The 26,244-nt window shown below is 32.8% G+C and overlaps 2 protein-coding genes and 2 pseudogenes across 3 annotated transcripts; 3 read left to right on the forward strand and 1 right to left on the reverse strand.

Moving 5' to 3' along the window:
- Window positions 1-142: 142 nt before the first annotated feature.
- Window positions 143-6,387, forward strand: LOC133670667 (uncharacterized). Of its 2 annotated transcripts, none has more exons than XM_062091224.1 (11): window positions 143-373; window positions 448-510; window positions 703-837; window positions 1,310-1,412; window positions 3,241-3,311; window positions 3,582-3,686; window positions 4,186-4,252; window positions 5,035-5,135; window positions 5,305-5,364; window positions 5,430-5,633; window positions 5,900-6,387. In XM_062091224.1, exons 1-11 carry the CDS (start codon window positions 254-256, stop codon window positions 5,987-5,989), a joined length of 1,119 nt encoding a protein of 372 aa, XP_061947208.1. In that variant the 5' UTR covers window positions 143-253; the 3' UTR covers window positions 5,990-6,387. The 2 variants fall into 2 exon arrangements, with proteins under 2 accessions (XP_061947208.1, XP_061947209.1); XM_062091225.1 differs by having other exon boundaries at window positions 144-373; window positions 4,219-4,252.
- Window positions 6,388-8,479: 2,092 nt separating this feature from the next.
- Window positions 8,480-10,186, forward strand: LOC133671723 (heavy metal-associated isoprenylated plant protein 21). The gene is made up of 3 exons (XM_062092579.1): window positions 8,480-8,819; window positions 9,011-9,086; window positions 9,745-10,186. Exons 1-3 carry the CDS (start codon window positions 8,748-8,750, stop codon window positions 10,035-10,037), a joined length of 441 nt encoding a protein of 146 aa, XP_061948563.1. The 5' UTR covers window positions 8,480-8,747; the 3' UTR covers window positions 10,038-10,186.
- An 8,650-nt stretch (window positions 10,187-18,836) lies between these two features.
- On the reverse strand, window positions 18,837-22,519 carry LOC133670879 (putative disease resistance protein RGA1; annotated as a pseudogene).
- Window positions 22,520-24,756: 2,237 nt separating this feature from the next.
- On the forward strand, window positions 24,757-26,046 carry LOC133670828 (AAA-ATPase At3g28540-like; annotated as a pseudogene).
- The last annotated feature ends 198 nt before the right edge of the window (window positions 26,047-26,244 follow it).

Raw genomic sequence — 26,244 nt, forward strand, 5'->3', positions numbered from 1 at the left:
GGATTTGAGCCTGGGACCGGTGTGCGGAAAGGTGGTCGGAGAATAGTTGGTCCATTGAAGAACAGAAAACATAAAGCAGAGAGGCCCAAATCTAACTGGGCTAGGCCTGCTACAGAGGCAATAATCAACTGAAAGAATTTCAACCCATGGTGGCTTGGGCAGTGGATGGATAAGCAGCAGCAGAGCAAAAAAAACGTTTCTAAAACCCCAATAGAGTAGCCGTTGAAGCAGAAGGAGAGACAGCGGAAACGGCATGAATTCTTCATTAATGCTACGCCGTTTCTTCTGTTTCAACTCAACAACAACTGCAGTAGCAGCAGCATCTTCTACTTCTTCAAAGAAGAAACCCCTTGTCTTCTTGGGTTCTCCTCAGGTACTAAAAAACACATGTATTCCCTTACTCTGTTTCATAATGGGAACTGAAATGTGATTTTGGTTCCTTTTCAGGTGGCTGCTACTGTTCTTGATGCTCTTTTCAATGCATCTAAAGCACCCAATTCTCTCTTTGAGGTACTTGTGTCAAAATCCAATCTTTTTGTTACCTTATAATGTTTTTGTAATTGTTTCTATCTGGGTTTTGGTTAAAAATGAGAGAGATGATATTTTTGTGTGGATTTGTGTTAATGGGATTTGCTTCTTTTGCAAGTTGTAAGAGGATGTGGCGTGCAATTTAGTGAGAGCATGTTTTTGTTTTGTTATTAGGTGGCAGCTATTGTTACACAGCCACCTGCAAGAAGAGACAGGGGTAAAAAGTTAATGCCTTCACCAGTTGCTGAGTTTGCTCTTGATACAGGCTTCCCTTCTGATCTTATTTTCACACCTGAAAGAGCTGGAGAGGTAATTTTAGTGGTTTTTGTTTGGGAATTTGAATTTTTTTTTTTTTTGAGTAGTTGAATTTTTTTGCAATTTGCATGCTACCAGCAAGAATTTTCTGTATTAGGTCATTTTCTTACTTTACCTGCTATTCTCCCTTACAATTCTGCAACTTATGTGGATGAGTCTGCCAATTAGCAGTCTGATAGGTTTTCATCATCCAAGAGCTACAAATACTGTTTTCTGCAATTAAGTTGGGTCGTAGTCATTGGAAAATTATAGATTTTTATCATTTGAAACACCATGGAAGTGAGTGCATTGCATTGACAGATGCTTACGATTATAACTAAACAAATTAGGAAGATCTTGACAAGTTTATCTTTTCTATTTAGTTGTTTGTCCTTGTCATTGTCATTGAACTTAACTGATATTTTGGAACATGGTAATAAGTGAACTGTTATTCGCAGAGAATTCATATACTTTTATTTCTGTGTAGGATACATTTTTGTCCACTCTAAGAGCATTGCAGCCTGAACTTTGCATTACAGCAGCATATGGGAATATCTTACCAACCAAGTTTCTCAATATTCCACCAATGGGTTAGTGAGATATACTTCCTGCTAACAAAATTGAGAAATTTGTTTCATTGCTACTTCTGGAATCAACATCTCATGTGTGTCAGTTGGACAGTTCTTACTTAGCTGCGGTATTTCCATGATGAAAATTCATTTTTTTTATGTGCATGCGGTATGCTGTTTTTGTAGATTTAATTTCCATTTTATCCATAGAGGAATATAGGATAGCTGTTTCTTTGACCAAATGAATTTGCATATATATGTTTTTATTATACAAGTTTGGGGTTGTGGGCATTATATGGTTCAATTGTGGGAGCTCAAGTTCTAGTAGGGATGGCAATAGGTAGTCAGGGGTCGGGTTTCTACTATATCCATGCCCTATCTATTATCAAACAGGTAAGAAATTTAGATATCTGATATCCATACCCCATCAATCAACTTAAAATAAAATAGTAATGTGCGTGTGCGTGTGTTAAAAAATATATGTGTTTTACATGTATATATCTATATGATACTAATGTATATATCTCGGGTTAGGTTTGGGTCGGGTTTAATAATATCCATATCTTATCTAGTATCCTTCGGGTAGAACCCACCCATTCGAGTCTGTTCAGGTGGGTATCCATCAGGTTCGAATGAAATTGTCATCCCTAAATTCTAGTCTTAAGAGTAGCCATTTGATGCAAAAAAATGTTAAGCTTGAGATTGCTAAGATTTTCATTCTCTCCTCCTGTTTTTATTGATGCCTGTCTTGTTTATTTCCCTCACACTTGGGTGTGCCTCCTTTTGGTATCTTTAATGTTCAAATACTAGAGAACGGAAGGCAGTTGGTAGCTTTAACATATGCTACTGCAGAAACAGGGAAATTAATGTTTATCATCAGGTTTTCACTTTCTTAACTGAACTTGGTTAGTGGTCTAGTGCATTCTGCTTAAGAAAATATGTTTATGATTGGTCTGTTTTTGCCCAAATTAAGCAATAATAGGGAAAAGATTAATCCTTAGACTTGAGTCCTCATAAGCTCAAATAATCATAGTCAAATAGATTTGAATTTTGGTCCTTAATCTAATCAGTAGCTACAAGCTTTTCAGCTAGTGACGAGACTAGAGTTATGCAATCACTAGTGAAGGCTATTGGAGTCCACCTTTTGACACAAAGCTAGTGGCCAGATGAATCATGTAATTCAGTATTTGGCAGTGCACATATATGTTGGTCTCAATCTGTTGTTTAAGTTAATCACTAACCTGCCTAATAGCACAGTGCCCAGTTTTTTAAGATAAAAATACCCTCATGTCTGGTTTGTGTAGAGATGTGAATAAAGGGAATGAAGAAGCAACCCCTATTTAAGAGCATGATTTAGTTGATGGTGGATGAGAATATCTCTCTCCCTCTCATGCGAACAAAAATTCATGAAATAAGAAACAAAAGGGAAACCAAAAAATAATAAAATATCTAATAGGAAAGCAATTATTTATGCTCGAGGAGAGATGTATGTTTAATATGAAAAAAAAAATATATGGCTGGTAAATTCCATAGGTAAAAGCTTCTCACTGGAGAGGAATTGCAACCTCAAGATAGCAAATGCTTTGAACTCACAAATTTATCCTCCATTGAAATATCTTCATGCAGGGGACATGAGGAACATTTTTGTCTTAAAAAATCAGGCACAGTATTAGCCTGCCTAAATATTGGGTAGGTTAGGAATCCTCTTTGCTAATATATCTATTTTGATACAACAGCGATCATTTGTAAAATCTAAACTAGTTGATACTAAGGATCAAGCAATAGCTTTAACATCGAAATCTCAAAGTTTATCTTCGTAGTTACTCACACCTGAACTTTTATTTCTCAGGGACGGTCAATATACACCCAAGTCTTCTGCCACTTTACCGTGGTGCTGCTCCTGTTCAAAGAGCATTGCAGGTTCCTTATTTTATAGGCCATCCATGCTAATTTTATTAAGAGAAATGATAATTTAACAAGAATAAACGACAAGAATAAAGTCTCTAGAAGATTGTGACCCATTGGATAGTTTTTAATATGGGACCAATGGTGTGTCCCATTGATCTAATGGCTCATATGTATTCTTCAAACTTATTCTTGTTAAATTTTCTGAAGAAATAGAATAACTCTTGTATCAAATGCTTATCTACTCCCAGACTATGCAATTGCATTTATGAGTCTCTGCATTAGGATGGTGCTAAGGAAACTGGGGTATCATTAGCTTTCACTGTTCGTGCTCTCGATGCTGGACCTGTAATTGCCTATGAAACTCTGGAAGTTGATGATCAAATTAAGGTATGGATGGTGCTTGTCTGCATTAAGAGTGGCTGGAGTTAGGATCTGTTATTTCATTTTCTTTCATATCCCAATTAAATAACTTGATGGATGGGCTAGAGCTTTTAGTAAAAATATGCATGTTCCATTAAGAATCTTAGCTAGGTAACTACATGGAGTCCATGTGCACTTCCTGGTGGCACAGCTCAATCAGGATCTATAGATAGATGTTTTGTATGGTCCTAACTTCAACATTTTTGCATGAAGTAGCTGCAGTTAAACCCATGCACTTGCACTCGGTAGCTCAAGCCTCTATTGTGCAAGACAATGGTCCCTTAGAGTTTTAAACCAGTCTCCTCTGACATTTATCTTTCTCTATTTCATGCACTTGTGCTCCAACAAAGTAGGGGTGGCAATGTTGATTTTAGTCTTTGTTGTCAGCTCATCCTTTCAAGAAACAGTTAATGAATTAGAATTATTTTATGTTAATTTTAACTTGACTTGTAATTCCTTCTTCCAGAGTGTTTTAAGACTATCTTGTACATGCTTGCAGGCTCCAGATTTGCTTGCATTGCTATTTTTGGAAGGTATTTCTGATTTCTACTTTTTATTTTATTTTATCACCATTGTAACTACTTCGTTATTCATGGCCAATCTATCAATCTTGAATTTGTACTTCAATAGTCATTTAAGTTCTTTTCTTTTCTTTTCTCTCCTTTTTATTTTTTCATTCATTCGAGTTCGTAATTATTCCCAACTCTGCATTATTCAACTAAGTTTATGATGTAAATAAATTATTATACTTTATCCATCATGTATGATGCACTTATAACAGTCATATGATATCAATAGTCAAGTTTTTTTCTTCTTTGTTTATAAGTCATCAAAATTCACTTTGTGAGTGTTAATTTTTTTATGCATGACAAGTTTAGTAATGCATCAAGAGCAAAAGTTAATTGATTCGAGTTGAAGACATGAAAGATAAAGGGAAGACAAAAATGACACAATAAAGGAAACAAAAAAGTTACAAGTGTTATTAACATAAGCACAATATAGTTTTAGGTAGTGGCAGATGGTGAAATAGGATTTATATTGCTTAACCTTGCAGATGAAACAAGGCTTCCTTGAGTTGATTGATAAGAAATCACTTCGTAAATATTTCTAGTTTTCACACGTGATTAGATATGCAATAGCTATTCCTTCTATGTGAGTAGTTTGTATGATCAATGTTTTCTTTGAATCTCTCTTTCATATTTTTCCCAGCATGATTTCTTTATTACGTTGTCTGAGCTGAATTATGGGCTGTGGATCGCAACACCCAATTGAATGCACTTTTGAGTCAGGTACTTCTGTTGATGAATGATTGCAGGATCTAAACTTTTGATTCATGAGCTCCCTTCTATACTTCATGGATCAGCCAGGTTAAAAGCTCAACCCCAAGATGATTCCAAAGCTACCTTGGCTCCAAAGGTTATCCCCCCACCCTTCCTGTTACTTTAGTTTTGAATTCCTTTTACTATGACTAAATACAAACAGCAATGGATCAATTAGAAAGAAGTATGGAATTCCCATCTAGACTCTCTTGCAAGAATTTAAAGAGCTGTGATAAGGCTTCCTATAAGCTCTCTACTCTATGCAGATATCTGTTGAGGAGTCATGGTTATCCTTTGATCAAGAAGCTTCAGTCCTCCATAATAAGGTTAGCCCTCCTTTCCTTTTTCCTGTCAAATATGAATGCATGGTGATTACATGCAACCTTTTTAGGTTCGTGCATTTGCAGGGTGGCCAGGGACACGGGCTAAAGTAGCAATTGTTGACAATGAAAATGATCGCCGCAATATTGTAGAAGTTAAGATTATTACTACAAGAGTTTGCGACCGTAGCATTGTTCAGGGTGATGAAGCGGATGACATCACTTATGTGAAGGATTCGTTGGTGTTTCCATGTGGAAGGTCTACAGCGCTTGAGGTCTGTTCAGCCATCACATGTCATCATATATTTATTTTGTTGTTGATCTGCAATTTTTCTTTAAGACTATACTTTATGTGCTATCCCAGAAAATGTTATAAAAAATCTGGTTTTCCCCATCAAAATGTAAAATGGGAAAAAAAAATTCTCTTTTAACAGTTGAAACATTGTTCAGGTGTGAAGGCATGTTATATTTGTCCAGATAAATGCACATGCCCCAAGCCTTTTTGAGTTGCTGATTTTGATGCTTTTTGTATACCAACCAGGTATTGGAACTCCAGCTTCCTGGGAAAAAGGTTTTTCGTGCAGCTGCCTTTTGGAATGGTTTGCGTGGTCAAAAGCTGAAGAAACTGTAGTAGAGAAAACATTAAATCTGGACGGCTACAAACTACATAAGCTGAGATTTCGGCTAGAGGTAGGGATTTCTTGAATTTTTTCACGGATAGCTTTTTCCTAAACTTTATTTATCCCATGCATTCTGCATTGATGTAAACCAAAAGTGATTATTGATGTTTATGCAAAACTTCGACTTTGTTCAAACAAGAGCTGTATTGCATCATAGGTGATTTTTCACTTGGGAGCTCAGATGGCTCAATTGAATATGTTTCCATTGTGCTGTTCAGTGTATTCCAAGTCGAAGGTTAGAAACTGTTATTGTAATCTATAAGATGTGAATTCTTTGGATCACATCATTCATTCTTTTCTTTAGCATATGCTCAATTGAATATATGATACTGTCCCAATTGGGAGCTCAGATGGCTCAGCTTTCTTCTGTTTTTTTAATTCGATTAAAGGTAGTTCAAAATAGAGACACTAACAAAAGAAAGACGGGAGAAAATTGAGGGCCGTTTGACTGTCCCGTGATATAATCTATTCCTACATATTTTATATTGGTACTTACTGTGCAAGGCAATTATTCTGAATGAAGTCCTCGGAAAGTTTCCTTGTTATATTATTGTTGGGATAGAATCATTTAACAATTTATAAATGTGTCACTATTTCGAACCCTCTTCTTCAGTGCCCCACATGTAATGATGAGTTTCTCCATTAACTTATCTGTGAAATTCAGTGTACCAACTTAACATTGATTGGACAATAGATGCAAACAGAAACAGATCTCTTTGGGATTTAATCTCAAAGTCCAATGATTTTGTTTATGGCAAATGACCCATACAGCAAAAACTCCAATCTGGTGTCATCTGTTAACTCAGTGCAAAGAACCTCAGGCCAATTTTAATGTAATCAAATATGAGTGCATTATGAATGTTTGAATACTAGTGTATTGCCCTTGTCAGTGCTTGCATTGTGAATGTTTCAATGCTGTGGACGAGATTGGCAGGTAGATCAACCAGCAGCCATTCAATCCATGTTAACGGGGACATATTTTCTAACTGATGATCTGCATGCATTTCATTGTGATTAAACAGATATGTGAAGGATACAAATATGTTATTCCAGTTCAGTGGAGAATTGATTGTGTGGTTAGGATGCATTTCTCATCATAGATTAAAAAAACGAGAGAGAAAAAACAATAAAGATGAACGAACCTGACCTAAGCATTAGAAACTGGAAAATGGTTCTCCTTTCATGTCATGCATGATTTTTTTTTGTTTTTCAAAGTCCTCGCAGTAGCTTGAGATGCTTTGAGGTGGCGTCCTGAAGCATGAAGAAAGGTCCAATAATGAAGAGCATAGTATCTAGGACATGGGTGTTGGGGCCCTTCCATGTTCAAACAAGAAGTTCCAATATTGGATGGTAATCCATAACGAAATTAGATGCTGTTTTGCCTGTGGAATTGCTGAAAGAGCTTTCACGATCATAAGAAATAGATTCGTCTCGCTCGAGTTTTTGATAAAAGCATAAGATTTTTTTATTGGTTTATTGAGAGCTTCAATGAGCTTTGGACTTTACAATGGAGGCCATCATCCCTCCTTATAATATAAAATCATTCTTAAATTTTACTTAACAATTTAATTTTTTAAATTAGTATAGTTTTTTAACTTTTTCTGTCTAATTATATAAAAAGGAATTAATTTGATAGAATTTGTTGAAAAATAAAATAAAATCATTGGTTAGTCTCTACTGTGTAAATCATAAGAAATTTTAAATTCATCAATTTCAACGTAAAGTATGGATTTTTTTTCATCATAAATATGGATTTTTTTTCATCATAAATATGGCTTTATTTGCGTGTTCATTCCTCACATTTATACAACCATATTAATATCTTATTTTTCACACTCCCCTATCTGTATATCCATTAATTAAATTAAATTAAAAAAAATAAAAAGCATCGGCTTTTTTATCTAATTGAGTTAATGACTCGAATCTCGATTTTTTTTTACTTTTTAAAAATACTAATGCACTTAATTATATTTTTAATGTTAGCAAAATTTAATCTAATTTATATTGCAACGTGAACTACCAATCTAGTATTATATTAAATCAAGATTTAATTTGGATTAAATTTTAAATTAGATAGGAGAAAAATTAATTTAATTTAAATTGGTCAATTCAATCAAAAACTAATTTGATTTTAAAAAAAATATTAAAAATATTATTTTATTTTTTTAAAAGAAATCTTAAAACACCACCGTTTTGAATTGTTTAGATTGACCCGCCCAACCTTTTACCAAAGTATTAGAAATAAAACCCAAAAGGGGGGAAATTCCTTCTGATATTTCAAGCTCTGGAGTTTGAATAGAATCAACCGATGTTACAATTATTGGGGGATTATTTAATAAAGATAATTGGGAAAGCAAAGCCACGCTCATTGAAAAAAAAAAAAGAAAGCTAACAGAAAAGCACTTTACAATTATTTCTCATTCCATTAACCTGCAAACTAGATTAAACAAATCAAAATCAAACCCAAAAGCACTGTTGCCCTTCATGATTTCTAGGCACTTTAGCATGGTTTGTGGGCAAGATTTTTTTCCCCTATAGTGTATTGTTTTCTCCTTTTTTTTCAAAAAAAATCTCTGGACACTGCTTTTTCACACGACTGCTTATACACAAGCAAGCAACTTCCTATATAAACACCCCAATGCTCTCTCTTACTCTATATCATATATCCCTCTCTCTAGCTAGTTTGCTTTCTGATAAAGAGAAACAAGAATGGGAGCTCTTGATTACCTCTCCAACTTTTGCACTGTCACCAGCACAAGAAGCAAACGAAAACCAATGCAGGTACTCTCTAAACCTAGCTAGCTATCAACCCTTTTCACTTCTCTTTGTAAGTGTGTAGTCTGTAAAAGAGAAGGCAGCCTCTCTCTCTTCTCTCTCTCTCTCTCTATATATATATATCTTTTGCTGTGTTAAATGTTTTATGCTGTGACCCTTTCCTTTCTTTAAAAGATGGCTTGTGTTATATTTCTCAGACAGTTGAGATCAAGGTGAAGATGGACTGTGATGGCTGTGAAAGAAGAGTAAAAAATGCTGTCACCTCCATGAAAGGTTTTGCTTTCTAGCTCTCTCCTCTTGTTTCATTCATTGAAGTTGATTCACTTTTTGGTCTGAGTGAATCATGGGCCTGAACAACCTTGTAATCAGAGAAAGCAATCACATAATGAAAAGGGCATATAAGCTTTCCAAGTAAAAACAAAGGCATCTTTTGTTTAGATATCTACAATCATCGAAATCGGAAACAAATGAATCTGTTGTGACCTTGAGAGAATATATCTTTCTTTCTTTTTTGGCTCAAATTATATTTTCTTTGAATTTTGACAATGACAGTTCAACCGAAGTACACAGCTTATGTTATGACAGGATCAAACCAAAGAATGCATGTACATATGGATAGAGGGTTATTGTCTTAGAAGATTAATTAAAAATCAGATAAAGTCTAAGCTGAAAAAGGGGGAGAAAGAGCAAAAGAAAAATGCCATTAAATTTTAACTTCTTGATATGAGATATGTACTGAAAGAAGGAGGGAAAAAAAAGGCAACCTAACCCCAGTACAAAACTTAAAAAGAATAGCAAAATTAGTAAATATCCCATCCGATCTCTCCTTGCTTCACCCACCTGCAATAATATTGTAGTTCTCGATTTATTTCACTCCTTTTTTTTATAGCAAACACTTGCAAGTATATATAATTTTGCAATACATATACAGGAGTAAAGACGGTGGAAGTGAACAGAAAACAAAGCAGGGTGGTGGTTAGTGGATATGTTGATCCAAACAAAGTCTTAAGAAGAGTGAAGAGCACAGGCAAGGTAGCTGAATTTTGGCCATATATCCCTCAACATCTAGTTTACTATCCTTATGTTTCCGGTGCCTATGACAAGAGGGCACCGGCGGGCTATGTTCGCAATGTTGTGCAAGCTTATCCAGCCTCAAATGCACCTGAAGACAACATTGTATCTCTCTTTAGTGATGATAATGTGAATGCCTGTTCCATCATGTAAGAGATTGTATTTTCATGGATTTGTGTAAAGCAAAATGGGTTGCTATCTTTTTTAAAAGCAAGACCTCCTTCATATGTATGTATTTATGTACTATTTTCTATCTAGAAATGAAGCAAACCTAGCTACAAATGGGTCTGAAAGAGCATTAATCTCTTGATTTGTGATTTTCATTATGGTTAGGATGGTTTTTGCAGAAAGATTGGATTATGTAGATTCCGTTTGGCCATGCTATACTTAATTTATAAGTTAAGTATTTTTAAATATAATTTTTTAGAAGTATATATAAATGTTTAGCAAAGAACTGCTTGTTCTTAATTAGAAAGAACATCCACACAATCTCAGAAAAACAGGTGAAAGCTAATTATTAGAAAAGCATGTCTATCTTCTCTTAATTCTCTCAAAATCAACTAAAGAGTGTTTTATTTTTAAGCATAGTGGGATTAGAAAAACCCTAGTGTATGTTTGATATTATTATACTTTTAAACCACACTTTTTTTTCTTGTTGCTTTTTGTTTATAAATAGTTTTTGATTAAGTGTGTATTTGATATTGTGTTATAGGGTATTTTTTAATTGAAAATATATTAAAATAATATTATATATATTATTTTAATATCAACATATTAAAATCATCCATAAAATAACTTAAAAACATATACATTTAATACTTCGTAAAGAAAAAAACAATTTAAAAAATAAATTATAATACAAAAATAAACACCATGTAAACTTGTTTCCTTAATAAAACATATAGTGGTAACTATTTTGCTTTTAAATAATCTGTTTCTAAAGTAGTGTTGTTGTTATCGGGGAGTTTATTATTTTTTAAATAAAAATATTATTTTAAAAAAATATAACAATAAATTATTAAATATTATTTTTATTAATATCTTTCGAGTCATAGCCAATAAAAAAAACTAAATATGCTAAATTTCAGTGAAATGGGAAGCTTTGAACTAAAATAAGGATTTGCAAGTTAGCCCATAAAAAATAAAAGAGAAAGAGAATCCATTAAAAAGGTGTTTCGGGGTTTTATTTAGGTATTGCTATGGTTGGATTGTATTTTAAAAAAATATAATTTGAAATTAATATTTTTTATCATTTTAATATACTAATACTAAAAAATACAAAATAAATATTATTTTAATATATTTTTAAATAAAATTTATATTATAAAGTAATATCTCCTAGACTTCCAACCAGGTTATAAATCAGGAAAGCAGTGAAATTCTTAATTTGTAACCAAGGAGAGCAGAAAGGGAAATGATGAGAAAGGTGTACGGACTCACCAAAACCATTAATTTTCTGACAGGTTTTCAGACAGCAATACATTAATGTGTTGAAGTTATACTAAGAGACTTCTATAACTGCCAAGCATTAAGGGAATCTAATTCATCTGGGACTAAAATAATCAATTTGTCGGATTCTATTATGTTGATCATTATATATATATGCTCTTGAGGATATGATCCATCTTATATATTTGTAAAATCATAATTTTTAAATTTAATTAATGGTAGGGATTTGCATCATATACATGGATATTTATTCATAAATATAATTAAAAAATCCATTTGATTTTATGATAAAATCTAATCAATGATTTGGATTTAGTGGCTAAATTTTGTAAAAATGACCCATCATTTTGTTTTAGGATAAAAGGTCCAAATAAAAAAAAAACTTATTGTGCTAATCGATTAAAACATTGTTTATTTTTGTATTAAAAATTGTATATGAATATGTTTAATATGAAAAAATATCAAAATCATATTTTTTTTTACTATTTTTATTATTATTTTGAAGTGTTTGTATAAAAAAAATAATTTTTTTAATATATTTTTAATTAAAAAATATTTTTGAAAAATATATTATATCGATCACAATACCAAACACGCATGGAATTGATTTACTACATACAAATTAGTTCGAATAAATTATATGCTTAATTAAACTTCTCCGGCAGTTGAAGATAAAAAAGATCACCTTTTCTTTCTATCAATCTCTCTAGATAATCTACATTTTGTCACTAGCTAGTTCGTAAGAACCCAACTTGTTTTTATAATTCCGATTCCAAAGGAACAAAATTATTATTTTAAATCCTTTTTCTACATGAAAAAAACCTCTAAATATAGTAAAAAAAACAACAACAATAAAAAGTAATATTTGACAATTAAATTGGTGGAGAAATATTCAAAGGGCCGGGGGGACATGATCTGTGGGATAGGAGACTTGAAGAATAAAGGTTGCTGATTAAAATACCTACATATATAATGGAATAACGCTATGTAAATGACACCGTTGATCCAAATTAAGTTGGAATCCATTGGAGCTATATATGATCAGATTGACAGTTGCATTTTCTTTGGGGTCAAAATAAATTAATAAATTCTTCTTCTAGAGAAATATGTGGTTGGCAATTATTGGTCAATTCCTCTTGCATGTTCTTCGTTCTCTTTTTCTTGAGTAAAATCGAGTGAAGAATTCTACTCTAAAATCACGAGCAATATGTTCTTTTTTAGGTGGCTTTTGGTGTCTAAGCAAGAGATCATGTATTTGATTTTTTGTTAGGAGATTTCGAAAATTCTTGAAACGTAATAAGATTTTATGTCTCGTTTGTATTTAGAAAGCTTAATCAAATTATAATTAATACTCCATTTGTTTCACATAAAAAGTTTTTTTCATAAAATATTATATATCACCTTAAGAAAAGACTTGATAAATTAATAAAAAAAAATGTTTTACAGCCAAGAAAATAGTTTTCATCAACCTTATAGTCTAGGAAAGTATATTTCATATAATTTTTTTTGCTTGAAATAAATGAAGCCAAAGAGTATAAAGTTTTAAAAGGCCAATTTTCCATCAAACAAAGAATTGCTTCCCAAACAAAAGGCCAAGGATTACCTTTCTAGAAATTATAGTTACGAAACTCGACAGTCATGAACTAACTTATCTATTGATTTGGTTCCTAGACCAAGCAAAATCTTTTTTTAAATTAGATATATAGAATTAACCTAGACAAACTTGAATGATCTAGTCAAAATTTAGTTGAGACTTGATTATCTTTTTCAATTTTTTTAAAACGGTATTATTCAAGAACTTTTTATAAAAAAAAAAAAACCAACAACAACATTATTTTAAAAAAAAAACCATTTACAAACTTAGATCATGACCCAAACCTTGAATTCTCCATGAGCCGGCCGGGCTGGCCTCTGAACTATGCTGGAATTATCAAGAATCCAAATACTGAACAGTTCTCAGGGAACTTTGGCTGAATTCTGTAAGTTCAAATTCTTCAATTTTCAACACAATCCCACAAGTTATGGCTTTAATCTGAGTGGAATGACGTCGTCACATTATCCTCAGAGAAGATAAAGGTAATTATATTCATAAACCCATGAACAGAACACAGACATGAACATGATCTTTTTTCTAATTTTGTTCCCTTTCGCTGCTTGTGGGTGCTATGTTAAAAGACAGATGGCAAGAAAACAACCTAATGATTTTATAATAATTACAGCCGTAGATATATATATTTTTCTCTCTAAATTTATACTATTCAACACCATCGTTAATATAATACGAAGAAGTTAATCCAATTTAACAATATAATCTCTTTGTCTAGCCGCTCAGAGCCGCTAAATATCATAACATAATCTCAATGAGAGGACAGTAATTAGTAGTTAATTCACATTGTGCCCAAAGAAGGAGAATGATTTTGGGAAGCACGTCCACCTCTTGTTAGGCACACCATTTTTTTTAATGGCGAAAGAAGCTTCTGTGTGCAAGGAAGGGGCCTTTCAAGCCATTTTCAACACTGCTTTAGCAGTTTAATAAGCTTACTATTGGATCCACTTACCCAACATTCAATATTTAATTTTATTGTGAATTATCATATCAATTAAAGTAATGTTTTTCTTGGGATTCTAACAAAAGTGGTAACGCTAAGGATCATGCAGCTCCATTTTTTCTAAGAGGTCTTGGATTATATTTTTTTAATTGAAAAAAAAATTAAATATCTTGTGATAAGTCATTAAGAGCAGGACTATATGGTCAAGAAGGGGAGATTTTAGTTTAAATGTCACCTTCTGATTTGTCCACCATGGGAAATTCTGTTGACCAAGGTGTGAAATTAATTGATTCAGAAATTGTTGCCTTTGACTATAATTATTGGTGGATCCCCTCGTAGCAGAGATCAAACCCCAATAGGGATTAATTTATTTTAAAGTGTGTGTGTGTATGTGTGTGTGTGTGTATATATATATATATAACCATAGGGTTTTTTTTATCGGATCAAACTTTATTGGGTTAACTTAAAATTTTAATAAAATTAAAACAAGTTATTTTATTTTATTTTAAATTTTATCTGATTCAGATTTTGAATTAACTGAATTTTATATTGATACGGTTTAACTTTTATAACAATGCATAATACAAAATTTAATGTTTGGGAATAACTTTTGAGTGTTTTTTCCTAAATAATGTTGAGCAAAATAAAATTTTATTTTCTAAAATAAGGAAAATTTTAATTTATTTATCAAGATAAGATATTCCACGCTATATAAGCATCATAATGATATATAATATCTAAAAAAATACATATGTTTGATTCCATATAAGCACCATGATTATTTATTAGATAAAGAATAAAGAATAGTACTTATCACAATGGCTACAAATAACATCACAAAATTTTATTTTCTGATAACCAGCGACGGGCTTGCAATGACTGTTGAAGTTTCATAGGTTGTATATGTAGGTATAATGATAAGATTGTATAATGCTTTTCAGCGGTTGTTCTTGCAGAAACCTCCATGAACGTGTACAAGACTTTAAGAATATATACATATATATATTAGCTTGCAAGTTTTTAATTCTTGTGAGAGTGTGAAATTATTCTGGATGGGTTAAAATTCAGAACTTCGTATCAATCTTATATCTAAGCATGATAGTTATTCGATGAGATCATGCTATAAAAATGAAAGGAACTAAAAGAAAAACTACTCAGAAAAACTCAAAATCCATTGTGATGAGATCATGCTATAATCGAGATTGCTAAAACCCCTTCAAGTGCTCTCTCGTTCTCAAGCATGTCCAAGGCAAAGCACAGTTTACACACAAAGGCACAGATACAGAGTTGAAATGAGCTGCAGGAAATGGGGTGAATCCACTGAGTAAAAGAAGAGATGGGTTAATTTTGTAGCACAAAAAGGTTATGATTTTGTGTGATGCAATCAGCAATGCAGTACTGTATATATTGCTACTAATCTGGAAATTCTTCCAGGCTCTTTCATAAGCAAACTAGGGTAAAATATCTTTTGTCCATTTTCTTCAACCTGTATCTGAAAATTTCTGACAGACTGACACAATCTTCATGTTTTTTTTTTGTTTTCTGTGTATAATATGATACTAGCTAGAATGTGTTGGAAAAAATATTTCTATCGCCAAGTTAATGGCATGCTTTAACAATTTATTTAGAGCCAGTAATTATTACTCGGTCTCATTTAGTGGGGTCTGTTTTTGCGTTATAACATTAAATTACTTTTTATATAAAAAAGTATTATATTATTTTTTTTAAGTATTTTTAGATGATTTTTATGTGTTAATGTTAAAAAAATTTAAAAAAAATCCAATAAAACATTATTTTGAAGAAAATAAAAAAAATAGAAAAAAAAATAAAAACATGTTTTGTTTGAAAGAGAAAAATAAATTTATTTTTAAAATAACTTCAAAGTGAATTTATCTTATTTAAAAACAATGAGAGGGGAACTTGTCTCTTTTAACCCACACCAAACTTTTTTTTTATGTACTAGTTAATCATGATATAAACAAGTGTAATTAAGAGCATGTATAGTATTATAATAATAATTGTTTTTAAAATATTTTTTTGCTTAGAAATACAATGAGATAATTTTATTTTTAAAAAAAAATATTTTTAATATCAGCATATAAAAACAATCTGAAAACATTAAAAAAACTTTTTTTAAAAAAAAAACTTTTAAAATGTAAAAATAAATAGGCTTTAATTAGACATCGTGTAATAATTTTAGATTTGTTTTTTCCTCTCAAAATACTTTTCTTTAACCGCTACCACGTTAACCTTACTGACATTCTAAAATAGAATTAAAAGAATAATTAATTTTTTAAGCATGATGAATTCGAATCAAGGAACCTGCATGTTTCCAATTGCATCAGGAACACAAGGATAGCGCATGCAAGTAACTCATTTAAAAACCAAATTATGAATAGCTTGTGAATTTTGAACTTCTACGAGCTAGGCATCGTGCATGGAATCTCTTCCTCAAACATAATATTATTTTAACCGAGCGAAGAACTGGGGCAGCATGTTGCTCTTAAACCACAGAGAAATGAAGGATTAATAATTAGTTATAATGGTCTAAATAAACTCAAAAAATACTTCATAACTTGGAAATATCTCATGTGAATTGCTCGAATGTAACTGGAATCTAGCTCTTTTTCAATTCAATCAAAGGGAAAATTAACCAAGCTGTAGATTGTCTATCCAAAGCATCTAGCTATCTTTATCATGGTTGTCCAATCTGATTTGGAGATTAACCTGAAAAAAATTCTAGGTTATTGATCATGGGATCAAGCCGAGAATCATCGATTAATTTAGATTAGTTTTTTTTTATCAATTTGGATTAGTCTTTTTATTAAAATAAAATAATGTTTCATTCTTTTATGTTATTGTTAACTAATTTGAGTTTGGTTGGTCAATTAAGTAATTAAATTTTTTGTCGAGTTAATCAAGTTTTGCTAGATAAATATCTTGTTTTATTTAGTGAAAACTCAATTTAAATTAGGCTCCGAGTCTTGGATCTAACCCAAATCAACTTATCTAATTAGATGAGATCTAACAACACAAAGTACTCATATTTAGTTAACAGGGTTTGTAATCCTTCTATAAGGCTACATCCTATTTAGAGATAATAATTTAATTCAAAGTCGATGGATATCGACACAACCTGATCTAAATAGATAAGTATTTTTTAGACCTAGATATGTAAGGTATAAATATTATTAAACTCGACTCGAAACCTACCTGAACCTAACCTGAAATATATATTTATATTATAAAAATATAATTGTAAAATATTTAGATTTTTCTAATACAATATAATACATACACGCACCTTAATATTAGCATAAAATACATGTGTATATAAATGAATAATATTTATCATTTAATATACATATACATGCTTCAAATATGTATTAACTATTTTATTTTTTTATTAATAGATAATAATAGATAATATATATATATATCTATTAGATACCCCCGAAATACAATGAATTTATGAATATTTAAGTTTCTTACCCCCGTTAAAAATAAAATATAAATATAAAAAAATGCATTCCGCGGTTAACCATTGCCATCACTAATCCTGTTCCTGTAACTGATTTCCTTTCTTTGAAGAATGGAGGTCCATCGGTCGATATCAAAAAATCGAAAGCCAAATGCCCATAAAGTTCGCATGTGCTGGAGATGGGCCACAATGTCCTCTCTCATATATTTTCCTTTTACCCCACAAAAACTGTTCTCTCTCTAGGAATATATATATATATATATATATATATATATATATATATATATATATATATATATATATATATATATATATATATATATATATATTAATAAATAAATAAAAGTAAAGCATAAGATAATGGATAGAAAAGGAGGTCATAATTGCCGTCCACACCCTAAAATCATGATTGGAGAAAGGAAGACAGTTCCATCCAGCTAAATTGTGGATGGATGTCCCTTTTGAGCATTGAAAAAGAAAAGAAAAGGGCCTCTTTCTTTCAGAAAAGCCCATGGAAGGGCCCAATAACCAACTATGCTCCTCATGATCAACCTTCACCTTTTGTGTCCTTGATGTGTCCTCACAGGAGATCTCTAGAAGCTTTTAGCTCATGTTCCAAATTTCCAATTTTACCCTGATTTATTTCTCAGGGTGTTTGTTGCTGTGAGGTAGCGTTTATTTAAATTAATTTTTATTTGAAAAATATATTAAAATAATTTTTTTATTTTTTTATATTAATACATTAAAATTATTAAGAACAGAAAAAAAATTAATTGAATAATTTTTTAAAACAAATATATTTTTAAAAATTATTTAAAAACAAAAGATACTATGCAACCTTATTAAATAATTAAGTGTAGGACTGCCCAGTTATTTATTATAATTATTATTGTTATTATTTTTTTAATGGAAGAAGGGTCTTCTAGAAAGTCTCGATGAGCGGTAAGAATTCAAACAATACTATTTATTTTTGTATTTTAAAAATATTTTTAAAAAATTTTAAAATTTTTTATTTTTGTATTTATTTCAAATTAATATTTTTTTATGTTTTTAGATCATTTTAATATATTGATATCAAAAATAATTTTTAAAAATAAAAAATATATTATTTTAATATATTTCTAAATAAAAAACACTTTAAAAAATAATCACAACCACAGTTCTAAATACCTTAAAAACTAAAAATAATTTATGATAAAGTAAATTTCAAAAAGTCAAAATATCATGTCTGTAGAAAGCATAAGTCGAAGCCGGGGATTGCTATTATGCAGATGTTCAAGTATTGGTGCAGCCGTGATGGCATTACAACCATTAGATTTATTCTTTATTCAAATCCAATGAAATGCACCCGCGTTGTACCGAGATTCCAATCTAAGCACCATAGACTATAGTTAATAAACTCAGCCTGGTTTTGTGGGTTGATTCTCGACTCGAAATATAGTCTGGGTCGGGTTTTATAGGAATTAAGAATACTAGGCAGGAAGAAAAGTCCAAATTTATCAAAACAGAGTATATGTGAACAGCAAAATATTACCCTAGAATTGATTCTGATAGACTGTTTCTCGTCAGATGCCAGGAGGGCCAATCATCATTTCTTCATCTCTGCCAAGAACCCGAGGACTGGATTTCTTCACTGTTGATAACAATTTTAGGGATGTGAGCTATATTCAGCCAGTCTTCTCCTGTTTCCTTCTTGCACCGCCTCTCCAGATTCGGACATTCTTCAATTTCCAACTGCTTGAGCATGTTAAGTCTCTTTACTCCATCCGGCAAAGACATCAAATCAGGGCAATCCGAGATACGCAAGTGTGAAAGTGACATGAGATGTCCAATCTGATTTGGCAGAGAAGAAATTCCCTTGCAATCACAGATTGTCAGAGATCGTAGAGAAGTGAGATGTTGGATACTCTGTGGCAATGAATTCAGCTGTGAGCATCCATAAATATACAAATGCTCGAGGGCGGTCAGGTATTGCACTCCCTTGGATAAAGAGGCCAGTTTATTACAGCCTAAAACATGTAACCGGCGAAGAGAATGTAAGCCACACAATCCATTAATTGGCAGAGATTTTAATCCTCCACAACTATTTATATGCAGTGACTCCAAAGAATTTAGGTTCTGGAGACCTTCTGGCAAGCTTTCAAGTTCATCACATTCTATAAGAAACAAGCGTTTAAGAGCAAATAGATTATCAAGCTGATTTGACAGTGACTTGAGATTTCTCAGCCTAACAATTTCCAAGCGCCCAAGGACTGCGTGGTTTTTCACCATTCCATCAGGAAGATGTGTCAAGTCACAGAAGTCCTCAATACGAAGGGAGGTAAGAGAAGTAAAATTCCTGACCGATAAGAGTGATGCAGTACTGCTGTTCTTGATTGTTAATGCTCTAACAGATGGTATGGCTGGCAAGTCCACCAGCTTAGCACAATTACAAACTGTTATCTCACGAAGGGAAGGAAAACTGTCTCTTCCAGTTACAGCTGTATTTGTCCATGCCTCTAAGCTCTGCATGGAATCTAAAGTCAGACTCTCCAGTGATGGGAATGGTATTTCCTCATCTCCGTACACATCCCTGCTAATATACTTCAAACCTTTCACACTCTTCAGACGAAGGTTCTTAAGGAATTGTAGTTTCCCGAAAGGTGGAAGACGCTCACACCTGCAACACTCTTCCACTGATATTTGCACTAGATTCGGTAGAAGCAAGTCCATCATCCAATTTGGAAATTTTATGCCTTGATATCCACTTATGCATAGCTGCTTTAGATTTGAATGGGGTTGGAGACCACAAAGAACCTCTTCACTTCTTTCCATGCTGGCGTTGCTGCTTATTTCTCTTTTCCAAGATAAATTCAGTGACTGCAGATTTTTCTTCCCCATCAAATTGGCATCTCTGGCTTCTGTTAAACCTTGAATATTATCAAGATTCTTGATCCTCAATTCACCCCCAAGAAAATTTAATCTATTTAGCTCCCCTATGTTGTGACCCTCATGCTTGCCCACAATGAACATGCTGAGCTTTTGCAGGCAAGTCAGTTGTCCCATTCCAGCCGGCATACACCGAAGTTCTTCACAACCCGTGATGTCAAGATACTTGAGGTTTTTCATGTCCTTCATATCTTTGGGTAACATATGAAGGACTGTACAATTTCTTAGAATCAGAGTTTGCAAGTTTTGAAGAGAAATGGTTTATGCAGGAAGTTTATAGATGAATTAGCCAGAGACATCTAAATACCTTAGATGCTTCAAATTACAAATTGATTCAGGCAATTTCGCAACCTTTATAGCCAAGGCCCTTAGATACTTTTGTCTAGAGAAGTAGGGATGAAGATCCTCACTCCAAGGCTTTATGTTGTCATCAACATGAGTCACCAAAAATGAGCGCAGTGACCGAGCTTTGAGGTCCTTGTCATCAGGAGCAGATTCCAGTGATCTCCCATAAAAAGCCACATGACGAACTGTTTCTGAAATTTGCATCTTTTTATTGCCCGCAATCAAAATGCATTCATGGGACGTAATGGATTGTGCAAGATCATGGATGAGATCGTGCAGTTTACATGTTATGTTTCCCAATCCATTGTCCTTCACATCCTGAAAAAATGACCTCCCAGCTAATTCATTGAAAATATCATGCCCCATGCCATGTAAATCCATTTGCCCTTTGCAAGCAATAAAACCATTTGCCATCCATAGAGTTATGAGCCGGTCCTTCTCCATGACATAATCTTTAGGGAATATGGAACAATATGCAAAGCATTGCTTCAAGTGTGGAGGTAGATTAATGTAACTTAATCTCAAGGCAGGCAAAATGGTGCTTCCTTCTTGTCGTAGATCCCAAATCTCACTTTCTTTGACACATAACCACTCATCTTCATGTTTCTTCAACCGCATCAGGTTTCCTAGTGCTTTTATAGCTAAAGGAACCCCACCACACTTCTTAACTATCGCCCTTCCGATTGTCTCCAAGTGTGCATACTCCTCTCTCCTCCTCATCCCGAACGCAAGTCGCTCAAACAAATGCCAAGAATCATCATCGGATAATCTTTCCATATGCAGACATAAAACTGGTTCCATTTTAAGAGCAACAATCTCAACACGGGTAGTTATTACAACAACACTACCTTTAGCTCCACACCTTAGTAAGTCATTCAAACTGTTCCACTTGTCATGGTAATCATCCCACACATCATCCAGCACAAGCAAAAGCTTCTTTCCACTTAACTTCTCTTGAAGACGTCGCTGCAAGGGATCAAGCTCTTTAATGTCACAAGGGCTATTTTCAACAGACTCTATCATGGCTCTTGTCAACCTTCTAAAGTCCGAATCATTAGAAACACATACCCAAATTCTCAAGTCAAAACGCCTCTTCACCCTATCGTCGTTGTTGATTAACTGAGCAAGAGTTGTCTTTCCAATTCCACCCATCCCACAAATAGCATAAACAGAGAGATCAATTGAAGTGGTGAGCAATGAATGGATTAGATCTTCTTTCTCCTTGTCTCTTCCATAAATTTTAGATTCATTCACGTAGGAGCTAGTCACTCTCCAATCAAAGCTGTCCACCTCTACGTCCCCAACTCCCTCTCTTAGATGGAAGTCATGCCTCTCCTTGGCAATGCCATCTAACTTTTCTCTTACAGTTTTCAATCTACGTGCCATTTTCACTCGAAACAAAAGTGGATTATGGGCAAGAGAAAAGAAGGATCTTACTCGGTTTTTGAGATCACTTTGCTGCAAATGCCTTTGAGCTTCAATGGTGAACTCATCCAGCACATCATCAGCATCATAAGCAGCATCCTTAAGGTTGATCAGCCACTGCTTTATAGCCTCATTCTTCCATTGCTTCTCCTCTGCATCCCGGACCACAGCTTGAATCATTGTGAAGGTGCGCTTGAGATTCTCGTGCTCAGTCTTTAGGCCCCCAACAACTCCCAGTTCTTGAAGCACTGTTGAATTCAAGTTGCTCAAGACTGTAGCCACAAGAGCAGAAACAAGTGCATCAGCCATAGCCTCTTGTGTTCTTCCCTTTCTTGGAAAAACAAAAATATAGAAGTAATGAATATGGATATGGATATATCTAGAATATAGAGATATCTAGAATATGGATAGATATGGATATGGAGAGAGAAGCGCGGTGTGGATGTTACATGTGAGTGCCAGGAAATTCAGAGTAACTGGAAGAACTGGGACTTCTTCAAAGATTCATGCATTGAATTTGTCTCTCTCTATGATGACTCAACCTTCTTACTGAAAAATCAAGGAAAACTAATAATAGCTGCACAGACAAATACAAAATTAAACTATGATAATCGGTAATAGTTATTTTTTAGAAGTATTTTTTATTTATAAATATATTAAAATTATATTTAAAAAAAATAAATTATTTTTAATATCAGTATATTAAAATAATTAAAAAATTAAAAAAAATTAAAAAAAATTTCTTGAAAACACGTGCTAACTGTGTTCCCAAACACATTATAAGTGACTATTTGAAAATGCAATAAATATTATGTATGAAAATGTTTTTTATTTGAAAATATATTAAAATAATATATTTTTTTATTTTTTATAAATTTATTTTTGATATTTATACATCAAAACGATAAAAAAATACAATAAAAAAAATAATTTAAAGCAACAAAAAAATTCAAAAAATTATGAGGCAGCAATTCAACTGCAACGTCAAACAGTTCTTAAAAGGATATTTGTTTTTGACGTGATAACATATTTTTTAAAAAAATTAAATTTTTTTTATTTTAAATTATTTTTTTTGATAAAAAATAAGTTTAAAAAAATTAAAAATATATATTTTAATATTTAAAAAACATTAAAAATAACTACGACAGTAACAAAAACTACCTGAAAACGCCCTTCGAAAATTGTGGTTTCTTTTTCTTCGTTTTGGTAATACCAAAGTTGTAGTTAAACTACAGTGTATAACAGAGGTCAAAGGTGGAGGCTGCAGATGCCACCCAACCACATCTTCGGTTGCTTGAAGATGAAATTAATAATAATAATAATAATAGTCTTCATTTGATCGGACTCTAACCTGACTAAATTGACCTGAATTAAAATAATATTTTTTAAAAAATATCTAAAATAATATTATTTAAAAAAGTATTCAAACTTTTTTTTTAACTAAACAGTACTAGTCTAAACCTTAGTTCGTCAGGTTATATCTATCAAATCAGTTAAAGTTTCAAAACTAGGAAAATAAGTAATATAATAGCCTATTTGTTTTTGTTTTAAAAGTATTTTGAAAAAAATATATTTTAAATTAATATTTTTATATTGTTAAAAACAAATTTTAAAAAATAAAAAAATATATTATTTTAATATATTTTTAAATAAAAAATATTTTAAAAAACAACACTAAACTTAATTTTACAATAAACAAGAATCCAACTTGCAAGGCAAGTAAGATACTGAAAGGTAATACTGAAAAATCAGAGACTTTAGGTGAGTCAAGTGTTCGATCCACGCTCCCCGTAAAAAATTTCTTCTCTACAAATGATGGAGTTTTCGAAGCCAATGTTTGGATTAAAGGGGCCGCTCCAAAAGTTCAAGTGTTTCTCTGATTGGCAGTACAGGACAAAGTTAATACAAGAACCTGTTTTGTTTGCCACACAAGCTTCATGTGTCTTTTGCAGCTCAGATTTAGAAACCTTAGAGCATCTTTTTATACATTGTAACTTTTATAGGAGTGTTTGGATGAAAGTTTTGGATTGGTAAGGTATCCAATGTTGTTTACCGAGAACACTTAACTCGTTGCTTCTGCAGTGGCCCGAAATGGTACATGGCAAATTCCAAAGATCAGCTTGGAGACTAATTTCAAGTAATACTATTTAGGGTATTTGGTTGCTGAGAAACAAAATTGTTTTTGAGGAGGGAACTATCAACTTGTTTGATTGTTTCTCCACCATCCTTTATCAGGTTGCTATTTGGTTGCATATTCAGGATTCAAACTTTACTTATACAGGAAATGATCTCTTAAGATCTTCTGATGACATCAAATTGTGGTGTAATAAGAAATCTTAGGTAGTCTTTTTGTTGTTTGTTGTAGTATATCAATTTTTTTCTTTTTTCATATCCCTTGTATTTTTTATTTTTTTTTGCTATTAGCTTTATAATCTTCTCAATATACTCTTGATGATTATCATAAAAAAAAAAAAAAATACTGTAAAATCAGAGACTTTCGAAATGAAAGCAACCGAGGAGCTAAGCAGGAATTTTCTGATATGCTAATAACTTAGTCACCAGGTCTGCCTAAAATAAAATAAAAAAAACCTGGAGTCATGCATCCTTTACCATGTACCATATAAATCTGATACTGCTTTGCAGATTGAGGAATTAAAAAACACTTCATCTCTAACTCTTCTTATCGTTTTCAGTGATGACTGGAGAAGTATGGACTCAACTAAGCTCAGCCATAACTGGCCTAATGCTTGCTTGGGTCATGTTTCGACAATATTTCCCTCATCAACTTCGTGGCTATCTCGAAAAATATATTCAGAAGTTGATGAGTTTGGTGGTATCCTTTCATCCACATTACCTTTCATGAATTCACGAGTGAGCGTCTCAAGCGCAGCGAGGCCTTTTCTGCCATTCAGAACTATCCCAGCTCCAATTCTACAAAGAATGCTAAGAGACTCAAGGCTGATGCTGTCTATAAAAGCTAGTCTATCATCGTGATTGCCTGGAAGCGTTGCTATTTCCTTTATGGCCCTCCGGGAACTGGCAAATCGACTATGATTGCTGCTATGGCTAATTTCTTGGGTTATGATGTTTATGGTCTGGAGTTGACCACAGTCAAGGACGACAGCGATCTTAGGAAGCTATTGATCGAAACCACTGGAAAATCTATCATCGTGATTGAGGATATTGATTGCTCACTTGATCTTACAGGACAGAGGAAGAAAAAGGAGAAAGATGAGAATGATGCCGAAACAGGAAAAGAGAAGGATCCAATTTCTAAGAAGAAAAGGGAGGCTGAAGAAGAGAGCAAACGCACTAGTAAGGTTACTTTATCAGGGCTTGAATTTCATCGATGGAATCTGGTCAGCATGTGGGGGAGAAAGAATTATTGTGTTCACTACCAATTATGTGGACAGACTGGATCCTGCTTTAATAAGGAGGGGGAGGTTGGACAAGAGCATAGAAATGTCATATTGTCGCTTTGAAGCATTCAAGGTGCTAGCCAAGAATTATTTGGAACTCGAGTCCCACGAATTGTTTGGAAAAATTGAAGAGTTGTTGGGGAAGACAGATCTCCTGCTGATGTTGCTGAGAATCTGATGCCAAAGTCAGACTAAGAAGACGAGGAGACTTTTTTGAAGTGTTTGATTGAAGCTCTTGAGGCTTCAAAGGAGAAAGCAAGAAAAAAGCCTGAAGAAGAAGCAATGTTAAAGGCTAAGAGAGCAGGCAGAGAATGGTGAAGCATCTTCTTCCAAGGAAGAAGTAGCAGTAAAAGAGGATGGTGTCACCTCATCCAAGGAAGTGAAGCAGAATGGTGTCATTGCTCAAGGTTAGAGTGGAGAGACAGTGTCAACACCTTGAATACCATTATTAGACATTTGATTATGCAGGAACTTAGAACACAGCACAGTTGCAATGTAGTTGCTGTCAAATAAGTTTGATTAGCCGTTGTAATTGGATTACTTACTGCATAATTGCCTATTGTTAATTTTCCTGGTAATCTATCACTATTGTTAGTCAATTTTTAAAACTGTGCCACCTGCTTCTTGTAGATTCCAAATCACCCACTGGGTTTCACCTTTCTTTGATTATATAAGATCATAGAGATAAAAGATGCTAAAGAAGACAGTGTTTAGTAAATGGGGCATTTTATTTTTGCTGTTGATCATCCTTTTTCACCCTTAGA

This window comes from Populus nigra, chromosome 13, assembly GCF_951802175.1.
Source record: "Populus nigra chromosome 13, ddPopNigr1.1, whole genome shotgun sequence".
NCBI lineage: Eukaryota > Viridiplantae > Streptophyta > Magnoliopsida > Malpighiales > Salicaceae > Populus > Populus nigra.